Source organism: Nerophis ophidion, linkage group LG22 (genome assembly GCF_033978795.1).
Source record: "Nerophis ophidion isolate RoL-2023_Sa linkage group LG22, RoL_Noph_v1.0, whole genome shotgun sequence".
Taxonomy (NCBI): Eukaryota; Metazoa; Chordata; class Actinopteri; order Syngnathiformes; family Syngnathidae; genus Nerophis; species Nerophis ophidion.
Window position 1 is genome coordinate 32,531,268 of NC_084632.1, and position 14,485 is coordinate 32,545,752.

The 14,485-nt window shown below is 42.3% G+C and overlaps 1 protein-coding gene across 2 annotated transcripts in view; it reads left to right on the plus strand.

Moving 5' to 3' along the window:
- The window catches only part of ttc22 (tetratricopeptide repeat domain 22), a 31,699-nt gene extending 17,571 nt beyond the window's left edge, over positions 1-14,128 (plus strand). The window contains exons 5-8 of one of the 2 annotated variants that reach the window (XM_061883713.1): positions 4,655-4,773; positions 8,223-8,384; positions 13,113-13,265; positions 13,329-14,128. In XM_061883713.1, coding sequence (XP_061739697.1) covers positions 4,655-4,773; positions 8,223-8,384; positions 13,113-13,265; positions 13,329-13,865 — 971 coding nt within the window. In that variant the 3' untranslated portion in view covers positions 13,866-14,128. The remainder of the gene's footprint in view (positions 1-4,654; positions 4,774-8,222; positions 8,385-13,112; positions 13,266-13,328) is intronic. The other variant, XM_061883714.1, reaches the window with a different exon arrangement.
- Positions 14,129-14,485: the final 357 nt, after the last annotated feature.

Genomic DNA, 14,485 nt, shown 5'->3' on the forward strand with positions numbered 1-14,485 from the left:
ATCCACTTCAAGTCTTCAAACTAAAAATGTTTACAAACTACAAAGAAAAGGACTCCCAATACATATCTTGTACCTTATTAAGAAAGGAGAAACAACTTACTCATCTCGTAAAAGGATGAATAAAGACATTGTGTTGATCAGCCGTTTTACTGTACTGTTTGGAAACAATTAGGTATGTAAATAAACCTTACAAAATCTTTCTAAATAAATATCTCATTTCACAACATAGGGGTATATATTTGGGGCTTATAGTCCATCCATCCATGTTCCAATGCAGCTAATATATGAAAAATATGTTTTTTCTTGTAAAATGTTGTGGTTGCGGCTCATATATCGGTGCAGCTTATAGTCGGGAGAATTTGGTAATAAAGTACTTCATGCTGGTACGTCATATTGGGACTACATATCTTCTAGTTCAGTAATTGTCAAACTGTGGTGCACGTGCCACTAGTAGTATGTCACAGAATCACTTGATTGAAATACAGTGTTTTATTTTCCTACGTCCAAACACAGTGGTACTGTTCAAATTGTGTGTAAAATACCAGTGGCCAACATGTTACATATACTTGGTAAATACAACCTCTGCCTTGTTTTAATGAATAATTAAGCTTACCATGCTATTGTATTTTAATGTTGCTCATTATGGTGGTGTCAGGCTTGGGCTGTGGATGTTTGTGCTTCCTCGATGCAAGGATGATGTGGGACAAGTCAGGCATGAAGTACATGGTTTTTTATTTAATAAACAATTAACAAAAAGCGCTCACAATGGAGGAAGAAACTTGGCTAAACACTACAAACGTGAAACAAAAAACACCTGCTCGATGGCATGAAATGGACATAAACTAAAGGACTTTGCACAAAAACAATTGGCTATGAATAATAATAAACTATAAACAAAACTAGCACAATGGCATAAATACAAAAACTTACACGGCATGGAACTATGGACAAGGACATGAAGGAGGTGCAGCATGGTAGGGTGCGTGCGCATGTGTGAGGATCCCAGAATGATGAACAGAAAGAAAATGACTTAAATACTGGCTGTGATAATCAGGAACAGGTGCGGGACTGAGGGCAGGGGCGTGACAAGGTGGGAACTAATACGTTGGCATGGAAACAAACAAAACCAGGAAGTGCAAAACGTGACTGAATGTCCAAAATCAAAAACATAACATGACAAAACAAAACATGATCCATAGGTGTGACAGAGCCCCCCCGTTAAAGACAGCTCCCAGATGTCCAAAAACAAAAAAACAAAACAAAACTATGATCGAGAGTCATGGGAGGGCGGGAGGGGACATGGCGGTGGATCGCCAAACCACGTGTCCCCGTATCCAACGGGGCAAGGTCAGGTGGCGGCGACGCGTGGAGGACCGAGGTGGGCGACCCGGGAACGGCCACATCCGTGGCCGACCCCCTTGGCGTGGCGGACGACCACGTAGTGGCCACAACTGTGGCCGACGAGGAGGTCGACATCCTTGGCGTGGTGGACGCCCACGTAGCAGCCACATCCGTGGCCAACAAGGAGGCGGGCGAGTCATCATCGTGGCAGGCGTTGGCGGTCGACGTGGACTTGGGCTTGGCGGTCGACGTGGACTTGGGCTTGGTCGTGGACTTGGACTTGGTCGTGGAGCTGCCACTGGCGGCGCTTGGCTTCGTGGAGCTCCCACTGGGGGCGCTTGGCTTCGTGGAGCTCCCACTGGGGGCGCTTGGCTTCGTGGAGCTGCCACTGAGGGCGCTTGGCTTCGTGGAGCTGCCACTGAGGGCGCTTGGCTTCGTGGAGCTGCCACTGAGGGCGCTTGGCTTCGTGGAGCTGCCACTGAGGGCGCTTGGCTTCGTGGAGCTGCCACTGGGGGCGCTTGGCTACGTGGAGCTGCCACTGGGGGCGCTTGGCTACGTGGAGCTGCCACTGGGGGCGCTTGGCTTCGTGGAGCTGCCACTGAGGGCGCTTGGCTTCGTGGAGCTGCCACTGGGGGCGCTTGGCTACGTGGAGCTGCCACTGGCGGCGCTTGGCTACGTGGAGCTGCCACTGGGGGCACTTGGCTACGTGGAGCTGCCACTGGGGGCGCTTGGCTTCATGGAGCTGCCACTGGGGGCACTTGGCGACGTGGAGCTGCCACTGGCGGCGCTTGGCGACGTGGAGCTGACACTGGCGGCGCTTGGCGACATGGAGCAGGCACTGGCGGCGTTTGGCGTCCTTGAGCTGGCACTGGCGGAGCTTGGCTTCGTGGAGCTGGCACTGGTACCAGCCGTGGACGTGGACGAGGACTTTGACGTGGAGCAGGTCGTGGCGCTAGCCGTGGACTTGGTCGCGGTGCTAGCCGTGGACTTGGTTGTGGCGCTAGCCGTGGAGCAGGTCGTGGTGCTAGCCTTGGACTTGGACTTGAACTTGGTGCTAGCATCAGAACTGAACTTGGAGCTAGCCTTGGACCTGGACTTGGTGCTAGCATCGGACTTGGTCTTGGACTTGGACTTTGGTGTGGACTTGGGCTTTGGCGTGGTCTTGGAGCTGGACGTGGACTTGGTCTTGGAGCTGGACGTGGACTTGGTCTTGGAGCTGGAAGCTGCAGCTTAACCGGCTGAAAAACTGGAGGTGGGGGACGTGCTGGTCGCTGTGGCTTGGAACCGCACTGGGCAGAACCAACCCTCAAGCTCCCAGCCCCAGCCCCCCCCTCAAGGAGTGGCTGCCAGACACTATCACCATGATCTGGAACAGTCTTTTGGGGAGGGCAGAGGGCGGTAAGGAGGAGGGCAGAATCTTCCCCTTTAAATTCTCTAAATAGTCCTTTTCTTTTATTTGTCTTAGTTTGATTTTTTGAAAAAAAATGTTGTAGCTTGGGGGGGGGGGGCTTGAGTCCTGGGGGGCGTGGCATGAACTTTGGATTCATTTTGACTATCTGCAGAAAAAAAAATGTGTGGCTTGGGAGGTGAGGAAAAGCCGCACGGTGCGAACCTGTCAGACAGCGTTGAGGGACAAGTCCTGTCCCTTTTCTGCGCGTGCCTGTGCGCTGCTCCGGACCGCCGCCGGGGCGCTCGCGTCCCAGGTGGTGTGTCGTCACCGCGCGATGAGCCAGGTGCTGGGGAGGACATCCGGCTGACCCGTGAGTGGGGGCGGAAGCGGTCCTCTGCATCCGCCACTTTCGCCAGAAGTTGGCTCCATGCTTCTACCGCGCCGGGAGGAAGCTCTTCATCGCTCAACTCCTCTTCTTCCTCGTGCGCCTATGGCTGAGCGTCCGCGACGAGCCGGAGGAACATCTCCTGCTTGTATGCTTCCGTGAGGAATATTTCTTCCACATCGTTTGCGAGGAAGTCCTTTTGCTGGGATCCTTCTGTCAGGCTTGGGCGGTGGATGTTTGTGCTTCCTCGATGCAAGGATGATGTGGGACGAGTCAGGCATGGTTTTTTATTTAATAAACAAATAAACAACAAAAAGCACTCACAATGGAGGAAGAAACTTGGCTAAACACTACAAACGTGAAACAAAAAACACCTGCTCGATGGCATGAAATGATGGACATAAACTAAAGGACTTTGCACAAAAACAATTGGCTATGAATAATAATAAACTATAAACAAAACTAGCACAATGGTATAAATACAAAAACTTGGAACTATGGACAAGGACATGAAGGAGGTGCAGCATGGGTAGGGTGCGTGCGCATGTGTGAGGATCCCAGAATGATGAACAGAAGAAAATGACTTAAATACTGGCTGTGATAATCAGGAACAGGTGCGGGACTGAGGGCAGGGGCGTGACAAGGTGGGAACTAATACGTTGGCATGGAAACAAACAAAACCAGGAAGTGCAAAACGTGACCGAATGTCCAAAATCAAAAACATAACATGACAAAACAAAACATGATCCATAGGTGTGACAGGTGGTACTTTGAAAGTCGAATGTTTTCTGAGGTGGTACTTGGTGAAAAAAAGTTTGAGAGCCGCTGTTCTAGTTCATTGGACGAACCCCAATAAAACAAACATCTTTGGAAATCCTCTGCTGATATCCGGTAAGTGGCGACTTTTTAACCACAATTTTCTCACCGAAACCTGCTGGTTGACATTCGGTTGGGATCCATGTCTGCTTGACCGCGCTCTGATCCTTAGTAAAGTTTCAGCTCCGGGAATTTTAAACAAGGAATCACCGTGTGTTTGTGTGGCTAACGGCTAAAGCTTCCCAACTCCATCTTTCTACTGTGACTTCTCCATTATTAATTGAACAAATTGCAAAAGATTCAGCAACACAGATTTCCAAAATACTGTGTAATTATGCCGTTAAAGCAGACGACTTTTACCTGTGTGTGTGTGCATAGCGCTCATACTTCCTAAAAACGCGTGACGTCCTGCGTACACGTCATCATTACACGACATTTCCAAGACGAAACTCCCGGGAAATTCAAAATTGTAATTTAGTAAACTAAAAAAGCCGTATTGGCATGTGTTTCAATGTTAATATTTCATCGTTGATGTATAAACTATTAGACTACGTGGTGGGTAGTAGTGGGTTTCAGTAGGCCTTTAAAATACGGCAGTGAAACTTTGCCCTTAAAGAAGAGAAAATCCATGTCTGGGTCTCAGGAGGTGAAATATATTTTTTTCTACTTTGATCAGATGTATTCAGTCTTTCAAGTGACAACATTACTCGTGTTGTTTCCAGCTCTTTCCTGGTGTTACGTTGGCATCATGCTGGAGAGACAGGATGAGTTCAGCGCAGTGCCAATGTCCGTTCATGACTGTGGCTACTCGGCCACGGATCCTCTATCCTGCTATGGATCTGTAAGTTCTAAACTGCAATGTTGCATTATAGTATTGACAAACGTTAATGTTAAACGTTAAATGTTACAAATGATGAACTGGCAGGGGAAACATTCTGTTGTCTAAGATACTTTTTGAATTTGAGTATTTTCTGTGGTCGGACTACAGAACTTTGACTTTGCATTTGCTTCTAACACAATAGTGCTTACAAAAGTATTCACCCCATTGGATGTAGCCTTTTTTTTTTTTAATTAAATCATGGGCAATTAGTTTTTTTGATAGAAAATGGCAAAAATAAGCTAATTTCATGTCAAAGTGAAAATAAATGTTCATACATTTGTGTCAATTATATTAAAACACATATGGTAAAGTATTCACACCCTATTTAGTACAGGAACTACACTTTTGGCTGCAATCATAGCAGTGAGTCTGTGTGGCTCCGCCTCCATCATACTGGCACATCTGGATACCAGAATCAGAAATACTTGATTAATCCCCGAAATGTTCCCATATTCCTCCTTGTAGTGGTAACGTATCATAAATACTGTATATACAGTACCACTACAAGTTTAATTGCATCTGTGATGTATCATATTCCTTAAAAAACTTGTATTGCATTTCAATTGAGTGGAAATTGATGTAAGCGGCGCTTGCCCCCCTCGCCCCCAAACAAAAAAAAAAGCAAATTTTTTTTTAAATTAACATGCCTTTTTAAAAAGAAAAACAAACTTTTATATAAAACATATTGTATAAAGAACAATATAATAAAATGTACTACTATAGTAGTTTATGAAGAGTGGACTTCTACAGTATCCGCCAAGCTGCTTCTCAGTCAATCACACCATCAGCGGTTTCTGTAATTTTAAACATTATTTTAGTGTCCTTGGCTGGTATTATTGACTCATTCTGCTTCAGTATGGTGCAGACTAGCAGCGCTACCCCTGAACGGTCTCACCAAGTCCGCTACAAGCTCAGCAATGATTTTGTAATGATTACATTTTTTTTTTAAATTCAATCAATATCACCCGCTTCTTCATCTCAGAATTGTCCTTCACAATCACTTTCTTCCTTCTTTTCAACAATTCAAATGTAAGATTTTTTAAGACTCTTTTAAGACCATAATTTAAAAAAAAAAGATTAATTTCACATCCATACTGACAAAGGTACAAGTCTATCCCTGTACATCTGGGCACATGTTTCTGGGACATCCTTTGACATGGACCTGTACTGGATTTTAAACTTTTCCATTATCGTTCCCTTGACAGTCCCGAGCCAACATAACGTTTTTGAGACCTTTTTAGGAGATTTTGATAGAATTTAAAGGGGAACATTATCACCAGACCTATGTAAGCGTCAATATATACCTTGATGGTGCAGAAAAAAGACCATATTTTTTTTTACCGATTTCCGAACTCTAAATGGGTGAATTTTGGCGAATTAAACGCCTTTCTATTTATCACTCATGTGGTGATGACTTCAAAACGTGACGTTTCCGAGGTAATACAGCCGCCATTTTAATTTTCAACACATTACAAACACCGGGTCTCAGCTCTGTTATTTTCCGTTTTTTCAACTATTTTTTTGAACTTTGGAGACATCACGCCTCGTTGGTGTGTTGTCGGAGGGTGTAACAACACTAACAGGGAGGGATTCAAGTGGCACCACTGGCCCGAAGATGCGAAAGTGTCTGCCGCCAGACCCCCATTGAATGTACCAAAGTGTCTCCACATTTTACATGGCACAGAGATGTATGGATAACCTACAGATGCATTTGCAATGATAAAGTCGACTAAATTACAAAGGTGAGTTTTGTTGATGTTGATTTATGTGCCAATCAGACATATTTGGTCGCGGCGTGACTGCCAGCTAATCAATGCTAACATGCTATGCTAATCAATGCTAACATGCTACTTACCGGCGGTGCTGAATCATACATGGCACAGAGATGTATGGATAACCTGCAGATGCATTTGCAACTATAAAGTCAACTAAATCACAAAGGTGAGTTTTGTTGATGTTGACTGCCAGCTAATCGATGCTAACATGCTACGCTAATCAATGCTAACATGCTATTTACCGGCGGTGCTGAAGCAGACATGGCACAGAGATATATGGATAACCTCCAGATGCATTTGCAACTATATTACGTTTCCTTCCACCCACATGTAATGCCAAAAAAACACTTACCAATCGACGGATTTAAGTTGCTCCAGTGTGAAGTGATGCGAAAGTCCTGAACGTTTAGTCCGCACATTTTACCGGCGATGCTAATGCAGCTATTCGGCCATGCTATGGCTATGAATAGCGTTAATAGCTATTCGCTCAATAGGTTCAGTTTATTCTTCAATACTTTCATACTCCAACCATCTGTTTCAATACATGCGTAATCTGTTGAATCGCTTAAACCGCTGAAATCCGAGTCTGAATCCGAGCTAATGTTGCTATATCTTGCCATTGTTTGTTTACATTGGTAGCACTGTATGACGTCACAGGGAAATGAATGGTCGCATCGCAAATAGCGAAAATCAAGCACTTTAAAGCTTTTTTTAGGGCTATTCCGGGACCGGTAAAATTTTGAAAAAAACTTAAAAAAATACAACAAGCCACTGGGAACTGATTTTTATTGTTTTCAACCCTTTTGAAATTGTGATAATGTTCCCCTTTAAGACATTTTAAGGCCTTAAATTCAAAGGATTGGATTTAAGACTTTTTAAGACCCTGCGGAAGACTGAGTGGACAAACTAAATGATGTCGATCTTTAGCTATAAACTAATGCTTGCAAGTAAGGGACCGAATGTTTTGGTTTGTTCTTTTGGGGTTCACTGTGGCATTTGCTACGCCAACTAAGCTCGTAACCCAAATTTTTGCTCGCATCCTGAAGAATGAGGAAAAACTTGTATCCTGAAGTATCACTGTAGCTCAAACCGGTTAAGTGGGGATCACGCGTGAGCAGCTCTTTTCTTTACAAATCAACTACAAATCCACAAAAATTGAGATCTGGAATCTGACTTGGCCACGGCAATACAATTGCCTTGAACAAGCTGTAGAAAATGGACGGATGGATGTAAGTTTGTAATTATTTGCTTTGGTTCCTAAATCAATTTTCTCTTACATGTTTAAACAGATTACAGTGTAGTGTAGGATTTGCTGATACTTCTATGCTTTTATGTTTCTCTCTAACTGGCCCAGCAACATAATGTTTCCACCACCATTCTTCGGGTGTTTGTGGTGATGTGCTGTGTTTTGTGTTGGCTAAACATAGCGTCTCATCTAAAACTGTTTTCTCATCAGACCAAAGTCTCATCACTTAGGTATGTTAAGAACTTTTTTAGTAAAATGCTAGTCAAAAAAGCCACTCTGATTAAAACAATTTAAGCAACAAAAGGCCCAAACATCTGTAAGAAAAGGCATTCTACATAGGGGATGATTTCTTTTGCACGGCACTGAATATCTTACTGTGTGTTTTTCAGGCCATAAAGTTGGCTAATGACGACACTTTTATCCTTAACCTCCTGGCCAAGCTGTTTTTTCTGCTGGGCAAACATGAGATGGCCACAGGGATCTGCAACATGGCTCTCAATGTGCTTCCAGATCCTGAGCTCAACTGGCAGGCCTACTGTACTCTCGCCAAGGTACGAGACAACAGCAGGGTCATATTAGCAATCAATCTCATGCAAACCAACCTTATAAGGATATGCAGCTGAATTGTGAATTGTAAATTGCTATATTTGAGAGCAGGATAAATTTATTTCCTTTTTTTAAACTACATTACTGTCTTCGATACCACCTGATTTTAACATCAATCTACCAAACACCTCCAACAAGGAATTAACTGTTTGATTCACTATTAAACTTCACAACTGCAATACAATTGTAGCTTCATTGCAGGGTCGCAGAATACAAGAGGACACATACTGTAAGTTTTGACACTTAAATTCAGGTGTATTTCAACTCACCATCTGAAAAAATATAATCAAAGCAAGAATAAATATCTGTACCGAGAGGGACAAGTGATGGGAAAATGGATGGATGGACAATTGTTTTCATACTGGGTTTGATTTGCATATCTTACGTAATATATACTAAAATCTGAGATAAAGAAGGATAACCCTAAATATTTGGGGTGGTAAAAAAAACTGATTCACATTCGAATTGCGATTCTTATTTGTCCCAATTCTAAATTGATACATCAATTTCAAGAATTGATTAAACAAAATGTATATGCATATACATACAGTTGATAAAAAAAAAAAAATATATATATATATATATATACACATACATACATACATCCATTTCCTACCGCTTATTCCCTTTTACATATATATATATATATATATATATATATATTTCACGGTGGCAGAGGGGTTAGTGCGTCTGCCTCACAATACGAAGTTCCTGCAGTCCTGGGTTCAAATCCAGGCTCGGGATCTTTCTGTGTGGAGTTTGCATGTTCTCCCCGTGAATGCGTGGGTTCCCTCCGGGTACTCCGGCTTCCTCCCACTTCCAAAGACATGCACCTGGGGATAGGTTGATTGGCAACACTAAATTGGCCCTAGTGTGTGAATGTGAGTGTGAATGTTGTCCGTCTATCTGTGTTGGCCCTGCGATGAGGTGGCGACTTGTCCAGGGTGTACCCTGCCTTCCGCCCGATTGTAGCTGAGATAGGCGCCAGCGCCCCCCGCGACCCCGAAAGGGAATAAGCGGTAGAAAATGGATGGATGGATGGATATATATATATTTATGTATATATATATACACCTGGGGATAGATTGATTGGCAACACTAAATTGGCTTTAGTGTGTGAATGTGAGTGTAAATGTTGTCTGTCTATCTGTGTTGGTCATGTGATGAGGTGGCGACTTGACCAGGGTGTACTCCGCCTTTCGCCCGATTGTAGCTGAGATAGGCGCCAGCGCCCCCCGCGACCCCAAAAGGGAATAAGCGGTAGAAATGGATGGATGGATGGATGGATATATATATATATATATATATATATATATATATATATATATATATATATATATATATATATATATATATATTAGGGCTGCAAATCTTTGGGTGTCCTACGATTCGATTCAATATCGATTCTTGGGGTCACGATTCAACGCGATTCTGGATTTAAAAACGATTGTTTTCCGATTCAAAACGATTCTGTATTCATTCAATACATAGGACTTCAGCAGGATCTACCCCAGTCTGCTGACATGCTAGCAGAGTAGTAGTTTTTAAAAAAAAAAGCTTTTAAAATTGTAAAGGACAATGATTTATCAACTGATTGCAATAATGTAAATTTGTTTTAACTATTAAACGAACCAAAAATATGACTTATTTTATCTTTGTGAAAATATTGGACACAGTGTGTTGTCAAGCTTATGAGATGCGATGCAAGTGTAAGCCACTGTGACACTATTGTTTTTTTAAATTATTTTTATAAATGTCTAATGATAATGTCAACGAGGGATTTTTAATCACTGCTATGCTGAAATTATAACTAATATTGATTCTGTTGTTGATAATATTCATTTTTGTTTCACTACTTTTGGTTTGTTCTGTGTCATGTTAGTGTCTCCTCAATTGCTCTGTTTATTGCAGTTCTGAGTGTTGCTGGTTCAGGTTTGGTTTTGGAATTATATATATATATATATATATATATATATATATATATATACACAATGTATGTATGTATATATATTATATGTAAGAAATATATGTATTTATATATATTATGTATAAGAAATATATGTATGTATATCTTTATATATGTATATATATATATATATATATATAAAATATACCTTATATATAAAATATATGTATGTATTGTATATACATACATATATACACATACATACATATATACAAAAAATATATATATATATTAATCCACACACACACATACATATACATATTTATGTATATGTATGTACATATATGTATATTTTTTAATTTATGAATGTACAACTGTTTGTTTATGAATGTACATCTGTTTGTTTATGTAAAACTGTTTGTTTATTTTGTTGACCATTGACCGAAGAAATAATAAACTAACTAAATATATATACATACATACATACATACATAAATGAAATAGCATCTTAAAGCAAAGCACATACAGAGATTCTGTAGGACATTAAAAAGCATTAAATGAATTTTGCGTACATACACATTGAATGGCATTAAAAAGCATTAAAGGCCTACTGAAATGAGATTTTCTTATTTAAACGGGGATACCAGGTCCATTTTATGTGTCATACTTGATCATTTCGCAATATTGCCATATTTTTGCTGAAGGGATTTAGTAGAGAACATCGACAATAGAAATCGCAACTGGAGAAAAGCCCTGCTTCTACCGGAAGTCGCAGAAGATGACGTCACAAGTTGATGGCTCCTCATATATTCACATTGATTTTAATGGGAGCCTCCAACAAAAACAGCTATTCAGACCGAGAAAACGACAATTTCCCCAATAATTTCAGCGAGGATGAAAGATTTGTGTTTGAGGATATTGATAGCGACGGACTAGAAAAAAAAAAAAAAAGTTAAAAAGAGTGGATCGTGAGATGATCGACAGGCGGATCGGTGCGGCGTCTTCAGTAATGTGGACGTTGTACCGATCCGTTGTGGTGAAGAAGGAGCTGAGCCGGAAGGCAAAGCTCTCAATTTACTGGTCGATCTACGTTCCCATCCTCACCTATGGTCATGAGCTTTGGGTCATGACCGAAAGGATAAGATCACGGGTACAAGCGGCCGAAATGAGTTTCCTCCGCCGTGTGGCGGGGCTCTCCCTTAGAAATAGGGTGAGAAGCTCTGCCATCCGGGAGGAACTCAAAGTAAAGCCGCTGCTCCTCCACATCGAGAGGAGCCAGATGAGGTGGTTCGGGCATCTGGTCAGGATGCCACCCGAACGCTTCCCTAGGGAGGTGTTTAGGGCAGTTCCAACCGGTGGAGGCCACGGGGAAGACCCAGGACACGTTGGGAAGACTATGTCTCCCGGCTGGCATGGGAACGCCTCGGGATCCCCCGGGAAGAGCTAGACGAAGTGGCTGGTGAGAGGGAAGTCTGGGCTTCCCTGCTTAGGCTGCTACCCCCGCGACCCGACCTCGGATAAGCGGAAGAAGATGGATGGATGGATGGAAGTTTAAAAAAAAAAAAAACGTGATTGCAATCGCGTTGCATTGAGACGGATTCATATGTTTTTAGAGACATTTACTGGGATAATTCTGGGAAATCCCTTATTTTTCTATCGTGTTGCGAGTGTTTTAGTGAGTTTAACTGTACCTGATAGTCGGAAGTGTACGTCCACGGCCGGGTGTTGACGCGCAGTGTCTCGGGTAAGTCGACGGCAGCTGTATGGACGGCACAAGCTCAGCTGATATCCGGTAAGAGGCGACTTTTTAACCACAATTTTCTCACCGAAACCTGCTGGTTGACATGTAGTCGGGATCCATGTCCGCTGTGATCCATACTAAAGTTTCACCTCCGTGAATCTTAAACAAGGAATCACCATGTGTTTGTGTGGCTAAAGGCTAAAGCTTCCCAACTCCGTCTTTCTACTTTGACTTCTCCAATATTAATTGAACAAATTGCAAAAGATTCAGCAACACAGATGTCCAAAATACTGTGTAATTATGCCGTTAAAGCAGGCGACTTTTAGCTGTGTGTGTACGCAGCGCTCATATTAATAACAGCTCGTGATGTCACGCGTACACGTCATCATTACGCGACGTTTTCAAGAAAAAAATCCCGGGAAATATAAAATTGCAATTTAGTAAACTAAAAAAGCCGTACTGGCATGTGTTGCAATGTTAATATTTCATCATTGATATATAAACTTTCAGGCTGCGTGGTGGGTAGTAGTGGGTTTCAGTGGGCCTTTAAATTTGATATCTGGACTCATTAGAAAAATGTATACAAATTTAGGACTGCACTGATAATAGTAAGTGAGTCAGTCGACCGGATAAATGAAAATAAATTCAATAACTTTGCCTTCATCAATACATTGCCGCGGATTTCAAACTGCATACGAAATGTCTTGGAAGGTTCGAAAGCTTGAAAAGTGCTTCCTCCATACGGTTTTAGGGGCTATGGCGTTATATTTGAGTCTTAATGTTGATGTCACAAAGGCAGATTTTGGGGACAGAAAAACATGTTTTGCAAGCAAAGACATATTTTGAAAATATATTAAACTCCATTCATCCATCCATCCAAATCGCAACACTTCCTGGTTGTGTCACGTATTCAAAGGCTTGCGGTCAGGTCCACAAAGTGAAAAAAAGAGGAGAAAGAAACCTAACAAAATATTACATGATGAAGCAAAAATGTTTTTATATTAATCCTGTGTATGTGTGTTGTAGATCAACACAATGCTTTACGTAAGGGATCTAGAAAAGGCCAAAAGTGGGGAAGGCGGAATCCCAGACAGACAATTGCTAACCGAGGCCCGGAAAAACCTGAATAAAGTCCTGACTGCGCGTCCATGTTTGAGGACTCACCTAGAGATGGCACAGGTACGACACAATGAGCAAAGAAAACTAGTTGCCTTTTTAAAAAATTGATTTTTTCTCTGCCAGGTGTACTACTACATGGGTGTGGACGCACTCCAGGAGAGCCTTTTAGTGGATGAAGGAGCAATAAACAATGCCTTGGTGAGTCTGTCCAAAGCCCTGCAGTATGAACTGGGTGACAGCTTGCCTGACGTCCACTTGCTCAGAGGACGCTGCCTCCTGCTCAAGGGCGAGGAGCAAAACGCTGCAGATTGTTTCAAACACGCTCTGGACTTGGAGAGACGGACAAGCGCTGATACCACAGCTCTGCGCTGCCTCCTCCAGGCCTTACTGGCTCTGTTCATACTGGGCGAGCCAGACCCCAACCACGCCGTCACACAGATGGAACAGTGTGTGCAGAAGGCTGAGGAGAAGTACCCTGCGCATGTGGTTAAGGCCGAGCTGAGGTGCCTTTACAGGACAAACACAGCAGAGGTCACAGAGTTGTCTCGGGCCCTCATCAGGACGGGCCGACTTGACCTGGTCAGGAGGCTCCTGCAGACTGTGGCACCAAAACAAATAGCTAAGAAGAAAGTATTAAGAAAATCGTTCTCCATTGCTTGATGATTTAATTTTACACACAAAGTACTGTCATGCAGCACACTTTAACTAGATAAATATACTATGAACTGGGGACAATTGGTAGTATTCCAAAACAGTCTGCTGCATCTGGATCTTGACAAGTGTCCTGTAATTGCATGGCGACCAAACTTTAGTCAGAATAGGCCCAAGTTCCCTGTATTGCTAAACAGAATAAGCTTTGTATAAAATGGATGGATTCACTGACACAGTATGTAACGAATTTAATAAACGCTTGTATTCAACAATGCTTGGTGGGGTGTGTGTGGTGGTGGAGGGTGGTTTTTTGAATGTTTTACTAGTTTTAATAATATCTTTGCACACGTGTCCATCATTATAATTTATACACCAATATATGACAATAAAAAATACTAATAGAAAATACATACAGTGGGGCAAAAAAGTATTTAGTCAGCCACCGATTGTGAAAGTTCTCCCTCTTAAAATGATGACAGAGGTCTGTAATTTTCATCATAGGTACACTTTAACTGTCCGAGACAGATTGTGCAAAAAAAAATCCAGGAATTCACATTGTAGGAATTTTAAAGAATTTATTTGTAAATTATGGTGGAAAATAAGCATTTGTGGTGCTCTTGGGATGCAAC